Genomic DNA, 17085 nt, shown 5'->3' with positions numbered 1-17085 from the left:
TAAATGGGGCTCCCATACAACAAACGTGATTTTTGACCAAAGTTAAGCAACGTCGGGAGTGGTCAGTACTTGGATGGGTGACCGTTTTTAGGGTTCCGTACCCAAAGGGTAAAACGGGACCCTATTACTAAGACTTCGCTGTCCGTCCGTCCGTCCGTCCGTCCGTCCGTCCGTCCGTCTGTCCGTCTGTCACCAGGCTGTATCTCACGAACCGTGATAGCTAGAAAGTTGAAATTTTCACAGATGATGTATTTCTGTTGCCGCTATAACAACAAATACTAAAAACAGAATAAAATAAAGATTTAAATGGGGCTCCCATACAACAAACGTGATTTTTGACCAAAGTTAAGCAACGTCGGGAATGGTCAGTACTTGGATACCGTTTTTTTTTGCTTTTTTTTTGTTTTTTTTTTTGCATTATGGTACGGAACCCTTCGTGAGCGAGTCCGACTCGCACTTGCCCGGTTTTTTTTTGCTTTTTTTGTTTTTTTTTTGCATTGTGGTACGGAACCCTTCGTGCGCGAGTCCGACTCGCACTTGCCCGGTTTTTTCTACTGACGGAAATGGCTTGACAAACTATACTATCCTTTAAAGGACATTCCTGCATAACTGAATAAAGCAGTATGAAAAATGCCATCTGTTGGTTGCTACCTGAACTAGTACGACGTCTACCTACATGTTGTTACTAATGTACAGTATTCATCTCGTATTCATATTAGAAATATGGTTTTTAGGTTTTCAGTAATAGTAACAATCATAAAAATCAAGGCTTGATTCATTTTGAAAATATTAATTTTAAAAATCTAGTTACACCTTAACAAATAATCAACGTATGAAACTTTGTCTTAAATAGCTGAGTGCTGCCAACCTAACCAGCTGAATGTCAAAATCACGAGTCCGTGAACGTCAAGTGATTAGATAAAAAAGTAAACAATACAATTTTTCTGCATTTTAGACTTGATATTGTTTAAATTCAGTTTCTGTGCTTAGAATTCTATCTTTACTAAAGTTTTGTAAAGGGAAAGTAGTGAAATTGATCGGCAAATAAAGTGTTTCTGTGGTGAAAACATGACATAGATTTGGTTAAACAATTTAGTAAAAATATCCACAAAAACAAGAAATGATCCACATAAATGATCTGCCGTTAGAATCTTTCCTTGAAATACTATCTAAAGCAGATGGCTGCACGATTGGAATATGCCGAAGAGTGAGTAAAAATTGGAAAGAAATAATCGATGGCACAGACTTACTTTGGCAGGAATGTTGCAAGAAAGAATTCAAACATTCCTCTATGATTGCGAGAAGAAAGTCCGGAAAAGATACCAGCTGGTACCACATCTACAAGAACCTAAAAACATGGTCAAACATTTCGAAAATTGAGAGTAAAACGAGGGAGTTTTATAATTTTTCTCTGCACGATAAATGTCACGCATTGGAGATTGATAATGGAATTTTACCGTTAAAAGACGCCCGAGGAGTTGTGCTTTACGATATGAATACAATGAAAAACATACCTGTAGTAGTACCTGAGAAAAACTGCCTGAAAGTTGCGCATAATGATTGTGCTTCGGCCATCTTGATTAAATCTGGACTTTTAATACAGAGATCTGTTTCCAATCCAAACTTCATGTCTGAGGCGTTTTTTAAAGCTGACAACTTCGTTTTAGCTGAGAATGCTATGTACTTCTTTAATAACCGAGACATTTTTAAATGCGATTTAGGCCATGAAAATCTGTCCTCAAAATTGATTCTACATTGCGACTATGATATAAAAGTTATGCAGTATAACAACAATATTATATACATCTTTACTGATTGTGGAAATATAGTAACCATTGTAAATGAACAGCTAGATTCTGTCAAACCAATCGCAGTACCTCCAGAATGGCTAAAGCAGGTTAAACATATAACAGCTATCAACGACAAAAACTATGTTTGTTATTCACGGATTTTATTCAAAATAGAAACAGACACATATAAGCATTTGTACTTAGAGTTTCCTCCAATAACTGCACTATTCTTTTACGGAGATATAGTTTTGATCGGGACAAGGAATAGTGAGATATTACTGTATCGTCTGTCAAGCCAAAAGTATAAGGTTACACCAATTTTTGAGAGACTCGGTACGTTGCCGGATGGGAAGTATGCGGTACAACTAGATGTTTGCGAGAGAAAATCTGGACCAGTCATTGTTGCTGCCACGTTTTTTGAGATATTCGTATTTGAATATGACTTCTTTCCTAATGTAAGTATGTGACGTAACTTCAGGTTTGGTGTTGAATCAACATTTCCATCTACATCTACAGTGACATTTTCATCTAGAAAGAGTAAAAATTCTATCTTCTGTCCCTTACAATGGTTAGTTCATACTGTCCACTGATGTAGTACCCAAAACAGTTTTCCAGCTCTGAGGCACTGACCACCCACAATCACAGTTAAAATTTGAATGACAACTGATTTCGATAGCCTCCCATACTTTTTTAGGGTTCCGTACCCAAAGGGTAAAACGGGACCCTATTACTAAGACTTCGCTGTCCGTCCGTCCGTCCGTCCGTCCGTTCGTCCGTCCGTCCGTCCGTCCGTCCGTTCGTCCGTCCGTCCGTCCGTCCGTCCGTCCGTCCGTCACCAGGCTGTATCTCACGAACCGTGATAGCTACACAGTTGAAATTTTCACAGATGATGTATTTCTGTTGCCGCTATAACAACAAATACTAAAAACAGAATAAAATAAAGATTTAAGTGGGGCTCCCATAGAACAAACGTGATTTTTGACCAAAGTTAAGCAACGTCGGGAGTGGTCAGTACTTGGATGGGTGACCGTTTTTTTTTTGGCTTTTTTTTTGTTTTTTTTTTTGCAGTATGGTACGGAATCCTTCGTGCGCGAGTCCGACTCGCACTTGCCCGGTTTTTGCTGAAGCACAAACTTTTCTTTCGCCAGCACGGTTACCTTATCGAAACATATAAACCCCCTTATTCATAAACGTCTACCAAAGTTGACAAGCTAATAATCGTTTGTCCCTTTCTGAAGTATTGGTATGATGGAAAGGGACAAACGACTATTATCGGCTTGTCAACTTTAGAAGACGTTTATGAATAAGGGGGAAAGGGAACAATTGTCCTTGAATGTTAATAAACAACCAAGTCTGTTATTAGAATTGAAATCTTCTTGCCTAGACATTAAGGTTGATATTGCAAACTGCAACTACTACATTTAAAATAATATAATTTCAGGACAATGTGGACCGCCTGAAGAAGACCTTCACATCCAACAAGCTCTGTATTTACAAAAGACTCCTCCGACTGAAGGACAGGCTGCAGTGTCAATCATTCATTTAAACAATTAATTAGGAAATTGGTTTAAGGCCCCCCCACATCTGGCGTCTTTTGAGCGTCGGCGTCGGTCCAGCGCTATGGAAAATGACGTCGCTGCGCAGTTGCGTCGACGCTGCGTCGACGTTGCGTCGACGTCGGCCATAGAATTGTACTCGCCGACGCTCGAAAGACGCCAGATGTGGGGGGGGGCCTTAGCAAATAAGACTTGAAAGTCACTGGTAGATTTTGACATAAAAGTATTATTATCGTGTTATTGTTATTAGTAAATTATTTGGTTTGTTATTAACTTATTTAAATTAATAAATTCGTTTGTAAATAAATGAAATGCATCTAAAGTTGTTATGACTTCACTATTTGTTATAGTTCGTTTTTTTTGGCATTAGAAAGAACTCCACAGAAGCAAGTGTGCAGTTTTTATCAGGCTCGTTAATTGTTAATAATTATTTATTGAATTATCTAATGTAGCATGGTCAATACATATATACTTCAAATTATTACCGCTAAAAGTGCCGGATTTGGGACCACAAGCTTACTTCTGCGAAGATCTTTCTAATGCTAATAAGTTCAAAAACTAAAACCCGACTACTGCAAATCGCGCTCTAAAAAGTATGAAACAAGATAGAATTCTTATTTGAAATTAATATCAAGCAGGAAATATTTTAAATGTTACCATTTTTTTTATATAAAAAATACAACGTAATATAATTTACTAAATTTTTATATATTTACAGAGGTTCAGAGGATAGCCGTGGTCGTATGCCATATTACTTTTAAGTTTATAATCGTGGCATACGACCACGGCGATCCTCTGAACCTCTGTAAATATATAAAAATTTAGTAAATTATATTACGTTGTATTTTTTATATAAAAAAATGGTAACATTTAAAATATTTCCTGCTTGATATTAATTTCAAATAAGAATTCTATCTTGTTTCATACTTTTTAGAGCGCGATTTGCACTAGTCGGGTTTTAGTTTTTGAACTTATTTTTTATTTAATTAATTTTGGGGTCATGATTTCGTTACTAACTTTTTGAAGTCACTTTATATTACTTTTGCGAAAGCGTCCTCAGTACAGAAATGCACGCAGTAGTATGAGGGCGCCGAAGGCGCCCGGCTTCGGAACGCGTACGTCGGGCTACGCCCGACTCTTTTAGTATGAGGTCGCCGAAGGCGCCCGGCTTCGGAACGCGTACGTCGGGCTCCGCCCGACTCTTTTAGTATGAGGGCGCCTTCGGCGCCCGGCTTTGGAACGCGTACGTCGGGCTACGCCCGACACTTTTAGTATGAGGGCGCCGAAGGCGCCCGGCTTTGGAACGCGTACGTCGGGCTCCGCCCGACTCTTTTAGTATGAGGGCGCCGAAGGCGCCCGGCTTTGGAACGCGTACGTCGGGCTACGCCCGACACTTTCAGTATGAGGGCGCCGAAGGCGCCCGGCTTCGGAACGCGTACGTCGGGCTCTGCCCGACTCTTTTAGTATGAGGGCGCCGAAGGCGCCCGGCTTTGGAACGCGTACGTCGGGCTACGCCCGACACTTTTAGTATGAGGGCGCCGAAGGCGCCCGACTTTGGAATGCGTACGTCGGGCTACGCCCGACACTTTCAGTATGAGGGCGCCGAAGGCGCCCAGCTTCGGAACGCGTACGTCGGGCTAGGCCCGACTCTTTTAGTATGAGGTCGCCGAAGGCGCCCGGCTTCGGAACGCGTACGTCGGGCTCTGCCCGACTCTTTAAGTATGAGGGCGCCGAAGGCGCCCGGCTTTGGAACGCGTACGTCGGGCTACGCCCGACTCTTTTAGTATGAGGGCGCCGAAGGCGCCCGGCTTTGGAACGCGTACGTCGGGCTCCGCCCGACTCTTTTAGTATGAGGGCGCCGAAGGCGCCCGGCATTGCGACGCGTACGTCGGGCTACGCCCGACACTTTTAGTATGATGGCGCCGAAGGCGCCCGGCATTGGAACGCGTATGTCGTCGGGCTACGCCCGACACTTTTAGTATGAGGGCGCCGTAGGCGCCCGGCTTTGAAACGCGTACGTCGGGCTACGCCCGATTCTTTTAGTATGAGGGCGCTGAAGGCGCCCGGCTTTGAAACGCGTACGTCGGGCTACGCCCGACTCTTTTAGTATGAGGGCGCCGAAGGCGCCCGGCTTTGGAGCGCGTACGTCGGGTTAAGCCCGACTCTTTTAGTATGAGGGCGCCGAAGGCGCCCAGCTTTGGAACGCGTACGTCGGTCTACGCCCGACACTTTCAGTATGAGGGCGCCGAAGGCGCTCGGCTTCGGAACGCGTACGTCGGGCTACGCCCGACTCTTTAAGTATGAGGGCGCCAAAGGCGCCCGGCTTTGGAACGCGTACGTCGGGCTACGCCCGACTCTTTTAGTATGAGGGCGCCGAAGGCGCCCGGCTTTGGAACGCGTACGTCGGGCTCCGCCCGACTCTTTTAGTATGAGGGCGCCGAAGGCGCCCGGCATTGCAACGCGTACGTCGGGCTACGCCCGACACTTTCAGTATGAGGGCGCCGAAGGCGCCCGGCTTCGGAACGCGTACGTCGGGCTCTGCCCGACTCTTTTAGTATGAGGGCGCCGAAGGCGCCCGGCTTTGGAACGCGTACGTCGGGCTACGCCCGACACTTTTAGTATGAGGGCGCCGAAGGCGCCCGGCTTCGGAACGCGTACGTCGGGCTAGGCCCGACTCTTTTAGTATGAGGTCGCCGAAGGCGCCCGGCTTCGGAACGCGTACGTCGGGCTCTGCCCGACTCTTTAAGTATGAGGGCGCCGAAGGCGCCCGGCTTTGGAACGCGTACGTCGGGCTACGCCCGACTCTTTTAGTATGAGGGCGCCGAAGGCGCCCGGCTTTGGAACGCGTACGTCGGGCTCCACCCGACTCTTTTAGTATGAGGGCGCCGAAGGCGCCCGGCATTGCAACGCGTACGTCGGGCTACGCCCGACACTTTTAGTATGATGGCGCCGAAGGCGCCCGGCATTGGAACGCGTATGTCGTCGGGCTACGCCCGACACTTTTAGTATGAGGGCGCCGAAGGCGCCCGGCTTTGAAACGCGTACGTCGGGCTACGCCCGATTCTTTTAGTATGAGGGCGCTGAAGGCGCCCGGCTTTGAAACGCGTACGTCGGGCTACGCCCGACTCTTTAAGTATGAGGGCGCCGAAGGCGCCCGGCTTTGGAGCGCGTACGTCGGGTTAAGCCCGACTCTTTTAGTATGAGGGCGCCGAAGGCGCCCAGCTTTGGAACGCGTACGTCGGTCTACGCCCGACACTTTCAGTATGAGGGCGCCGAAGGCGCTCGGCTTCGGAACGCGTACGTCGGGCTACGCCCGACTCTTTAAGTATGAGGGCGCCGAAGGCGCCCGGCTTTGGAACGCGTACGTCGGGCTACGCCCGACTCTTTTAGTATGAGGGCGCCGAAGGCGCCCGGCTTTGGAACGCGTACGTCGGGCTCCGCCCGACTCTTTTAGTATGAGGGCGCCGAAGGCGCCCGGCATTGCAACGCGTACGTCGGGCTACGCCCGACACTTTTAGTATGATGGCGCCGAAGGCGCCCGGCATTGGAACGCGTATGTCGTCGGGCTACGCCCGACACTTTTAGTATGAGGGCGCCGTAGGCGCCCGGCTTTGAAACGCGTACGTCGGGCTACGCCCGATTCTTTTAGTATGAGGGCGCTGAAGGCGCCCGGCTTTGAAACGCGTACGTCGGGCTACGCCCGACTCTTTTAGTATGAGGGCGCCGAAGGCGCCCGGCTTTGGAGCGCGTACGTCGGGTTAAGCCCGACTCTTTTAGTATGAGGGCGCCGAAGGCGCCCAGCTTTGGAACGCGTAACGTCGGTCTACGCCCGACACTTTCAGTATGAGGGCGCCGAAGGCGCTCGGCTTCGGAACGCGTACGTCGGGCTACGCCCGACTCTTTAAGTATGAGGGCGCCAAAGGCGCCCGGCTTTGGAACGCGTACGTCGGGCTACGCCCGACTCTTTTAGTATGAGGGCGCCGAAGGCGCCCGGCTTTGGAACGCGTACGTCGGGCTCCGCCCGACTCTTTTAGTATGAGGGCGCCGAAGGCGCCCGGCATTGCAACGCGTACGTCGGGCTACGCCCGACACTTTTAGTATGAGGGCGCCGAAGGCGCCCGGCTTTGGAACGCGTACGTCGGGCTACGCCCGACACTTTCAGTATGAGGGCGCCGAAGGCGCCCGGCTTCGGAACGCGTACGTCGGGCTCTGCCCGACTCTTTTAGTATGAGGGCGCCGAAGGCGCCCGGCTTTGGAACGCGTACGTCGGGCTACGCCCGACACTTTTAGTATGAGGGCGCCGAAGGCGCCCGGCTTCGGAACGCGTACGTCGGGCTAGGCCCGACTCTTTTAGTATGAGGTCGCCGAAGGCGCCCGGCTTCGGAACGCGTACGTCGGGCTCTGCCCGACTCTTTAAGTATGAGGGCGCCGAAGGCGCCCGGCTTAGGAACGCGTACGTCGGGCTACGCCCGACTCTTTTAGTATGAGGGCGCCGAAGGCGCCCGGCTTTGGAACGCGTACGTCGGGCTCCACCCGACTCTTTTAGTATGAGGGCGCCGAAGGCGCCCGGCATTGCAACGCGTACGTCGGGCTACGCCCGACACTTTTAGTATGATGGCGCCGAAGGCGCCCGGCATTGAAACGCGTATGTCGTCGGGCTACGCCCGACACTTTTAGTATGAGGGCGCCGAAGGCGCCCGGCTTTGAAACGCGTACGTCGGGCTACGCCCGATTCTTTTAGTATGAGGGCGCTGAAGGCGCCCGGCTTTGAAACGCGTACGTCGGGCTACGCCCGACTCTTTAAGTATGAGGGCGCCGAAGGCGCCCGGCTTTGGAGCGCGTACGTCGGGTTAAGCCCGACTCTTTTAGTATGAGGGCGCCGAAGGCGCCCAGCTTTGGAACGCGTACGTCGGTCTACGCCCGACACTTTCAGTATGAGGGCGCCGAAGGCGCTCGGCTTCGGAACGCGTACGTCGGGCTACGCCCGACTCTTTAAGTATGAGGGCGCCGAAGGCGCCCGGCTTTGGAACGCGTACGTCGGGCTACGCCCGACTCTTTTAGTATGAGGGCGCCGAAGGCGCCCGGCTTTGGAACGCGTACGTCGGGCTCCGCCCGACTCTTTTAGTATGAGGGCGCCGAAGGCGCCCGGCATTGCAACGCGTACGTCGGGCTACGCCCGACTCTTTTAGTATGAGGGCGCCGAAGGCGCCCGGCTTTGGAGCGCGTACGTCGGGTTAAGCCCGACTCTTTTAGTATGAGGGCGCCGAAGGCGCCCAGCTTTGGAACGCGTACGTCGGTCTACGCCCGACACTTTTAGTATGAGGGCGCCGAAGGCGCCCGGCTTTGAAACGCGTACGTCGGGCTACGCCCGATTCTTTTAGTATGAGGGCGCTGAAGGCGCCCGGCTTTGAAACGCGTACGTCGGGCTACGCCCGACTCTTTTAGTATGAGGGCGCCGAAGGCGCCCGGCTTTGGAGCGCGTACGTCGGGTTAAGCCCGACTCTTTTAGTATGAGGGCGCCGAAGGCGCCCAGCTTTGGAACGCGTACGTCGGTCTACGCCCGACACTTTCAGTATGAGGGCGCCGAAGGCGCTCGGCTTCGGAACGCGTACGTCGGGCTACGCCCGACTCTTTTAGTATGAGGGCGCCGAAGGCGCCCGGCTGTGGAACGCGTACGTCGGGTTCCGCCCGACTCTTATAGTATGAGGGCGCCGAGGGCGCCCGGCTTTGGAACGCGTACGTCGGGCTACGCCCGACACTTTTAGTACGAGGGCGCCGAAGGCGCCCGTCTTCGGAACGCGTACGTATCTTGTAAAAAAATTGACTGTTTCATACATTTTGGCTGGTCAGGACTTCTATACCTATTCACGTTATAAAATGTTGCAGGACATTAAAAAAACACCATGTAGGTATAGCGGCCAAACAAATTTCTTTTGCAAAAACCTTCTTGTATCGCCGTAGTCGCGTAACACGCGGATAGAATCCAGAGCGCTTGTAGATTCATAGTTCGAATTACCTAACCGATAAATTAATGTTTTATATGGTGCATGCAAGCAAAGCCGGGTGCAAAAGCTAACAATATTTATATATTTGAAATGTGCTAATTGAGCTCTTTCAAATGATGTATAACACGTCATCGTTACTTAATTTTATTTTTTTGGTTCGTGACTTTATGACCTCTAGAGGGCGCCGTGTTCATTTTTTTGTGACGCCATATAGCCTATAACCAGCGGACGATTAAGACGATTCGAATGACACATCGTTTGTTAAATTATAATAAGTACTTTAGAAGTTATGAGGGAACAGATGAACATACATACATACATACATACCCACATACATACCGGTCAAAATCATAACCCTCCTTTTGCGTTGCCGTAGTCGGGTAAAAAACGGACTTATGGAACTTAGAAGTGCGATTGTTTGAGTATTAAATTATGAGTGAGTTATAAGGACTAAATTGAAATTAAATGTTAGGTAATCACTAAGCGAGCTTACTTTTTTATTTATAAATAATTCCCTTTTTTTAGGGTTCCATACCTCAGAAAAAACGGAACCCTTATTACCCTCGTGCGTCTGTCTGTCTGTCACAGCATATTTTCTCCGAAACTACTGGACCAATTAAGTTGAAATTTGGTACACATATGTAACTTTGTGACCTAAAGACATCTAACGTAAACAAATAAATCTTATAAATGGGGGCCACTTTTGAGGGGTAAATAAGAAAATATGCGGTTTTGGATGAAATGAATCACAAGCGAAAATAAATACTAATATCCTTAACTTCAGGGAACAGTGTGGCTACTACCACTTTGGCACTTACATAAACGCTAGCGTGAACGTAAATTACTTTCTATGCATCTCACTCGTACTCGCATATTAGTGCGAGCGAGATGTATAGAAAGTAAACTACGTAGACGTTAGGGTATACCTATAACAGTCTTGACACTCAGTGACTCATGGTACGCGTACAGAAGAGACAACTTGTTTTTCTTGTGTAAAATAAAACACATGTTGCAATAAATTAATATTTATTTAATTAACAGTTACTTTATATTATCTTACATAAACTATATCGAAATATTTAAAAAATATTACTTGGAAAGGCCACCTTAATATTATTATATATGGAAGTTAGATAAACTTGATATAAACATATTTTTCATTTATCTATTTAGGAGGAAATTTTGAACTTTGTTTCAAATATTACTACAATTGTAGAAAGAGCAAAGCACAAAAATAGTGTATGAACCAAAGAGTTATTGATTCAAAATATAAACATGGAAAAGCCACCGAGTTTCACTGGCGAACTAGATGGCGCTATTTGTTTTTATAACTCTTAAATGTACTCTTTTGGCAACCAAAGTTGCCGGATAGTGTCAATTTCAAGACATGGATTTTTTAAATTTTTTATACCTACCATTTCTACTATTTTAATAACTCTTTGGTATGAATCAAAACATCACTGAGGCGAGCTCATGTTCCACACGGTTTTCCCATCTCTATAACTAACGGCCTTCGCAAACACCGAGTTTCCGAGAACTGCCGACAGGCCCGCGCGCGGAATATAGAGATGGGAAAACCGTGTGGAACATGAGCTCGCCTCATCACCGTAATTTTTATAATGATTTATCCTTGTGCTTTGTTTCAAAATCATCGTCTAGATTCATAAAGTTGTGCATTCGATTGATTAAATATTTCTCTATTTAGATATATCTCTGGTTAAAAGTAAATTTTCTATATAATTGACTTTGAACATCATTTTGATATATTGAAGCAGGTAACAAAATGCATTGATAGACGAAATTTATTAAAGTTTTGGCGTCAATTTTGAGCAAAAGCTTAAATTGATATTGATAAAGACGCATTCATACTGCGTTTTCCATTCTTATACATTTATATATAATTTATTTATTAAAATATGCCGCCCAAGATACGAGGAAATTGGCAAATATTGAATTGTGAACCGGTTTTGAAAGGAAAAATATCCGGTTTTCAGTTAGTAGTATAAAGGCGGCAGATTTGTTTAAATCCTAGAGACTAAAATTACATAACCAGCACCCAATTTTCTATTTTTCATCACTGCTCAATGCCACACACAATCAAATTGATAATAGCCTTCCCTATACAGGGTGATTCATGAGACGTGAGCAGGACTAATCCTACACACTCAGTAACTGATAATTGATCGATCACCGTAGTATTTAGGTGAAACAACGACACTTTTTCCTATTTTTTAACTTTTTGGTGAGGGCAAATTTAATTCTCTACAATCTTGGTCACCCTACAAAACTTAATTAATAAACATAAAACCTCATTTACCGTAATTACAGCATTTTGATTACGACGAAAATGAACTGTCAAACTTGGTGAGATACGAGTTTTCAAAAGTAACCAGACCGTGATGACATTCAATTTGACACAGAATATCGGTAGTTTAGTTTGGTATTCTAGTTTTGGGTGACCATGCATGTCGTAAATAAATTAATAACTTTTTTTTTAACACGACTACAAAATTAACGTTAAACTCACTAATACTGATACGAAACAGTTGCTTATAATTTACGAAATGCGCAGTGTTAGTCCTGCTCACGCCTCCTGAATCATTCTGTAGAAAAAAAATAGTTCTTAGAACCGGATGTATTAGACTTACGATGGTAGAATGTATTTTAATTTCTCATTCACTAAGTTATTTCGGTTACATTCTGTTTTGCAATTTTGATATATTTTGATAATAGAAAAAAACCGGATTTTAGCCTTTACGATCGTAGAGTGTATTTTGAATAAAAAACTCATTTAGTTATTCCGGTTTCTTTCTGTTTTGTGATGAAATCAAAATGGTACTTATTGTCGGTAGTCAATAAGACGCTATTTCCATATAGCTTCAATTTAAAATCAACCTTATCGCCAACTGACAATGTACCTTTTGGTTGAAAACGTCACAAATGTTGTCGTTATAGAAATAATGGTCCTTCGAGCCGGACATTTAAGTCTCTAGGATTGTAGTTTATTTTGTCATTCAGGATTGTAATGAGTATTCGAATGGACCATTCATTCGGTCATCTCGGTCTCGTTCTGCTTCCTGAAGCAGTCTCCGACGGGGAAGAAGTCCCAGCAGCGTTGTGTGTACATGTTCCACACGTATGTCTCTTGACCTGTGGGATAAGATCATATATATAGGATTTTCTAGGAAAAAAATATGGATAGTATAGAAAAAAAAAACGCATGACATAAAGGCTATTACTAGGATTTTCTATAGAAATAGAAATATGTAGTTTATTTGTACACAAGCTTAAATACATTAAAAATATTGAAAAAAATAACAAAACAAAATTTTTTTTTTGGCGAAATTGACCTAAACTCGTATTATTATTTTTTCCTTCTTTTGACCTCAGAAATGCGTGGTTAAAATCTTTCGCGTTCCTCGTAAGCACTTTGTATAATACCAAAAAGAATGTCATAGTAAATGTTGTAGTCACTGTAAATTTACTGCCATCTATCGACACAAGACTATAACTCAAAATAAACACGTATAAAATTATCAAAAAAATGAATATACAGGGTGGAAAGGCACGACGATCCTTTCCGCAAAAGGGGGGTTGTTTAGCCTAAGCTCTATATTTTCTCCATAGAAACTATGTTAATATGGGCAACCGTTTCTAAATTATGGCCTTTGAAACATCCGTGCAAAAAACTACTTTGTTGTAACCCTAACAGGTGACAGGGTCAATGAACTTACTTGTAAACAATTAGTATACGACAGGAAATTATGCTAATTTGTTGCCATCTAACCATTCTTAGGTCTGCTTACAACACGGTAAGAATCGTTGCAGGATTTTCGCTTTCTGTGGTTCCACTTGTTCAATACTTGAATTAAGTAGTTATGTTATTCCTTAATATTAATAATACTAACCACAACATTGTTTACAACGACAGTTCAAATTGTGACATTGACAACCACTCAAAAGTACGCAATTGTCTTATAAATATCTCTGGTTTCCTTGACTGATAAAAAGGTTTTAGTTTCTTAACACGTTTCACAAAATTATTTTCGAATAATTGGAAACTATCTAAAATAATAAAAAATTACAAGTAGGTTGTGTTTGATGGATTAAAGAACTTGCAAAAATGAAATACTAAGAATAAATCAAGAATAAATATTTCTTAAATACCTAACTAACAAACCTTCTTGCGTGGTAGGAAATAGACAAGACGTCTGATGTTTGAAATTAAATTGTCATTGAACTTTATTTATCTAATGTGATAATGTCATATTCTGCAAATAAAAATGCCATGTAAGATGCTCGTGGTTATTTAAATCTGTGGGCTGTGTAAAAGATATGGTGTACCAAACGGAATGTGAAACTGCGGACGAACACAGAGACATTAAAGGCTAATTGCTGCTTTTGACAATCTGCGGAGGAAAAATTACGAAGAGCATACCTACACTATCGCATGGGCAATGTGCGCGGGCTCGGGTGCGGGCTATAAGACACCGTATGTAAAGAGAAGATAGAATTAAATATTGGCAAAAAGTAATTATCTAAGAAAGTAATAAAATTGTATGTAATATTTTTGCATTCATTTGATTTATTTGTCATTTATGCGTCATTCATAGATCATTGCGATTCTGTCAACGATCGGAAAAAAGCGTAAAGACCCGAGCTTTCCCGACGGGGATCCTTAATCTAGCCGTCATGTGCACATGGTATAGGGTTATCACCACAGTTAAAAAGTAGAAAATTTGGTATTTTTATTTTTTACTCAATTAACGATTCTTACCATTACCAATCTGCTCTGTATCGCATAAACGACCTAATACTTCCGGGAAGGATCGTCGTGCCTTTCCACCCTGTATATGGATAAGTGATTGTTTATTATTTTTATATCATTTTGACCCATGTTAATTCACTGATGATATCTATATGTTAAAATTGTTAAATATGAAACGGCGTCGTCACGCCATCTAGCCGAGAATAGGCCAAAGGTGTGTGCGCCATCTATGCGAGAATGACTTTTTCTTGATTTCCGAGGCACGTTTTATTCTTAGACTTTATTCATCTTATACGAACTTACATATGTTTTTAATAATACTGACCTGTATATTCAGTGTCCGGTTTATTGATGAGATGCATGAGGAAGAACATGTAATTGGCGAGATTGTGCTCCCTTTGCACGTGCGTGTCGAACCCGTGCGGCACCTGTAACAAGTAACCGTCAAATAGTTATTTACGATACAAGTGCGGAAAAGAGGAAATTCGAAACGAGTGGCGATAAATTAAAACACGACCGAAGGGAGCGTTTTCAATCGACACTAGTTGCGAATTACCTATTCGCACGTGTATCAAACCCTCTTGTTTATACTACCTGATCCATTTAGTGTTGCCACAGTAATTTAAGTTCTATATTGCTATTGACACAAACGGCTGGCAACACTATTCTTTACCACCTCGGCCATCCTGATTTCATAGCTGTCCCCATGAGTCCCCTTACATTTTGCAGTCACAAGTCTAACTTACCAAATCTAGATAGTCCTTGCCCATGCCGCATATGAAGCAGTTCGACTCCATGTCTTCCTTCACTGACTCCAGCTGGTCACGGAGCTCACCGAAGGAATATCAAACCCTCTTGTTTATACTACAGTGTACATTCAGTGTTGCTACAGTAATTTTAGTTCTATATTGCTATAGCCACAAACGGCTGGCAACATTATTCTGTACCACAACTCGGCTATCCTGATTTTATAGCTGTCCCTATGGACACATTTGCACATGGTTACATTTTGCAGTCATAAGTCTAACTTACCAAATCTAGATAGTCCTTGCCCATGCCGCATATGAAGCAGTTGGACTCCATGTCTTCCTTCACTGACTCCAGCTGGTCACGGAGCTCACCGAAGGCGTCGATGATCAAACCTGAAACACGAAAGATGTTTATTGTTTAGGTGATTATACATTTCATGTGTCCAAATTTAGGCTATCATAAGAGCTTTACGAAATCTTTTTTCGATAGTAAAGAACCGTTTTTTTAAAATAACCGGTCAAGTGCGAGTCGTACTCGCTTACCGAGGGTTCCGTACTTTTTAGTATTTGTTGTTACATCGGCAACAGAAATATATCATCTGTGAAAATTTCAACTATCTAGCTATCACGGTTCATGAGATACAGCCGTGACAGACAGACGGACTCAGACCTACTATACCTACGACGCTCAAAACGCTAGTGTACCCACACTGGTCCTTAAATGGACTCAATAGTCCTTAGATAGATTCAATGGTCCTTAGATGGACACAATGGTCCTTAGATGGACTCAATGGTCCTTAGATAGACTCAATAGTCCTTAGATGGACTCAATGTTACTTACCCTGAATGATAGCGAGCAGGATGATGATGATGAAGAAGAAGAAGGAGACATCGAAGATGATGCGCCACACTTCGGAGTCATCACCATCCGGGGGCTCCAGCTCGTCCCCGATGCCGCCGCCGGCGCGCACGCCCTTGTAGATGTTGAACACGAAGCACTGCCAACACGAATATATATTTGAGGCTATAACTTCGCATCCCTAATGCGTATAGAAGGTAGGATCCTATACAAGTGGTATACGCCTCCGTAAGGGACAAAACATAGGCAATGCGACACTGTGATTGGTCGAATTTATTTGTTGCCCACCATAACCCATACTAATTTATGGTGGTGAATAAAAAAAATGTGTGACTGTGACAAGGACAAACAATAACAGCACTTTCGCTGCTACTCCTACTGAAAGATACATAAGACTATCCCGTTCGCTCATTTCGCCCACCCATCATGCCATCATGCATGTGTCGCATTAGCGACACATGCGCGGGAGCGCCAACAGCCTTCTAAGGACGATCGCGGAGGCTAATGAAAGTCGCATGCGCCATTTGTAAATTACGATAAAGCCCCATTTACACGTGTCAAGAACTTGCATGCGATTTTCGATACATTGCGGTATTTGGTCGTTCGACTGAAATTCATTATACTCTGTAGTTAGCAATGTATTGAATATTGCTTGCAAGTTCTTGAATAGTCTAAATGGGGCTTAAATGACATTTAATGAGACCTGCGGGCGCAGTATGCTTCCATTTTTATCGCCTGTCGCTATGCCCGGCACTTTCGCACTTACATACTCGTTAGAACGTGACAGACATGGTGACAAGCGATAAAAATTCGACCGTGCTACCACCGCTGATTTATTGTTATTGGCGAATTTTAATTTTTATACCTATCACTTAATATAAGGAATATTAGGCAAAGCTCTGGTGCATCACTGTCATAGTGAAAACTTGTCAAAAAACTGTTTACTGCCTAGTATACGGTAGTTTAAGGTACAGTATATATAAGTTACTCAATGGTTTACCAAACAAATTAGTGCTGTATTCTGGCGGCAGAACATTGCAGTAAAGTATTACTAATAATAATAGGGAGTACCCGTTACAAATTCTCGGGTTTTTAAGCCCGGTCATTTATAAGGCGTGCGTGGGGATATAGATCCAACACGTAGAGGCCGTTTGGAGAGCTTTGATGTCATGTAGAACGCCTGCTGGAACCCATTCACGGGTGCATAAATAGATACCCGTAAACCGGTTTCAGCAGGCATCGGGAGCTATTATAGAAAAATGGAAAGAGTCCTGGTCTATGGTTTAAATTTGGGTGGAAAATAAGTCTGGGCTATTGCTAAGTTTCGGACACCTGCCATAACATTGTGTTATACAGTG

General features: G+C 44.3%; 2 protein-coding genes across 2 annotated transcripts in view; one reads left to right on the top strand and one right to left on the bottom strand.

Annotated features, from left to right (window-relative positions):
* The first annotated feature begins 891 nt into the window (after positions 1-891).
* LOC134675807 (uncharacterized) lies at positions 892-3366 on the top strand. The gene is made up of 2 exons (XM_063534104.1): positions 892-2245; positions 3232-3366. The coding sequence occupies exons 1-2, from the start codon at positions 1121-1123 to the stop codon at positions 3334-3336; spliced, it is 1230 nt and encodes a 409-aa protein (XP_063390174.1). The 5' UTR covers positions 892-1120; the 3' UTR covers positions 3337-3366.
* Positions 3367-10360: 6994 nt separating this feature from the next.
* Positions 10361-17085, bottom strand: part of LOC134675917 (ryanodine receptor) — a 196179-nt gene continuing 189454 nt past the window's right edge. The window contains exons 112-115 of the mRNA XM_063534261.1: positions 15710-15866; positions 15152-15261; positions 14445-14547; positions 10361-12501 (exon numbers count right to left, since the gene is read on the bottom strand). Of these exons, the coding sequence (XP_063390331.1) occupies positions 12398-12501; positions 14445-14547; positions 15152-15261; positions 15710-15866 (474 nt within the window). The 3' untranslated portion in view covers positions 10361-12397. The remainder of the gene's footprint in view (positions 12502-14444; positions 14548-15151; positions 15262-15709; positions 15867-17085) is intronic.

Source organism: Cydia fagiglandana, chromosome 23 (genome assembly GCF_963556715.1).
Source record: "Cydia fagiglandana chromosome 23, ilCydFagi1.1, whole genome shotgun sequence".
Taxonomy (NCBI): domain Eukaryota; kingdom Metazoa; phylum Arthropoda; class Insecta; order Lepidoptera; family Tortricidae; genus Cydia; species Cydia fagiglandana.
Note: the sequence above shows the minus strand (reverse complement) of the source record. Positions and strands in the feature narration are given on the sequence as shown.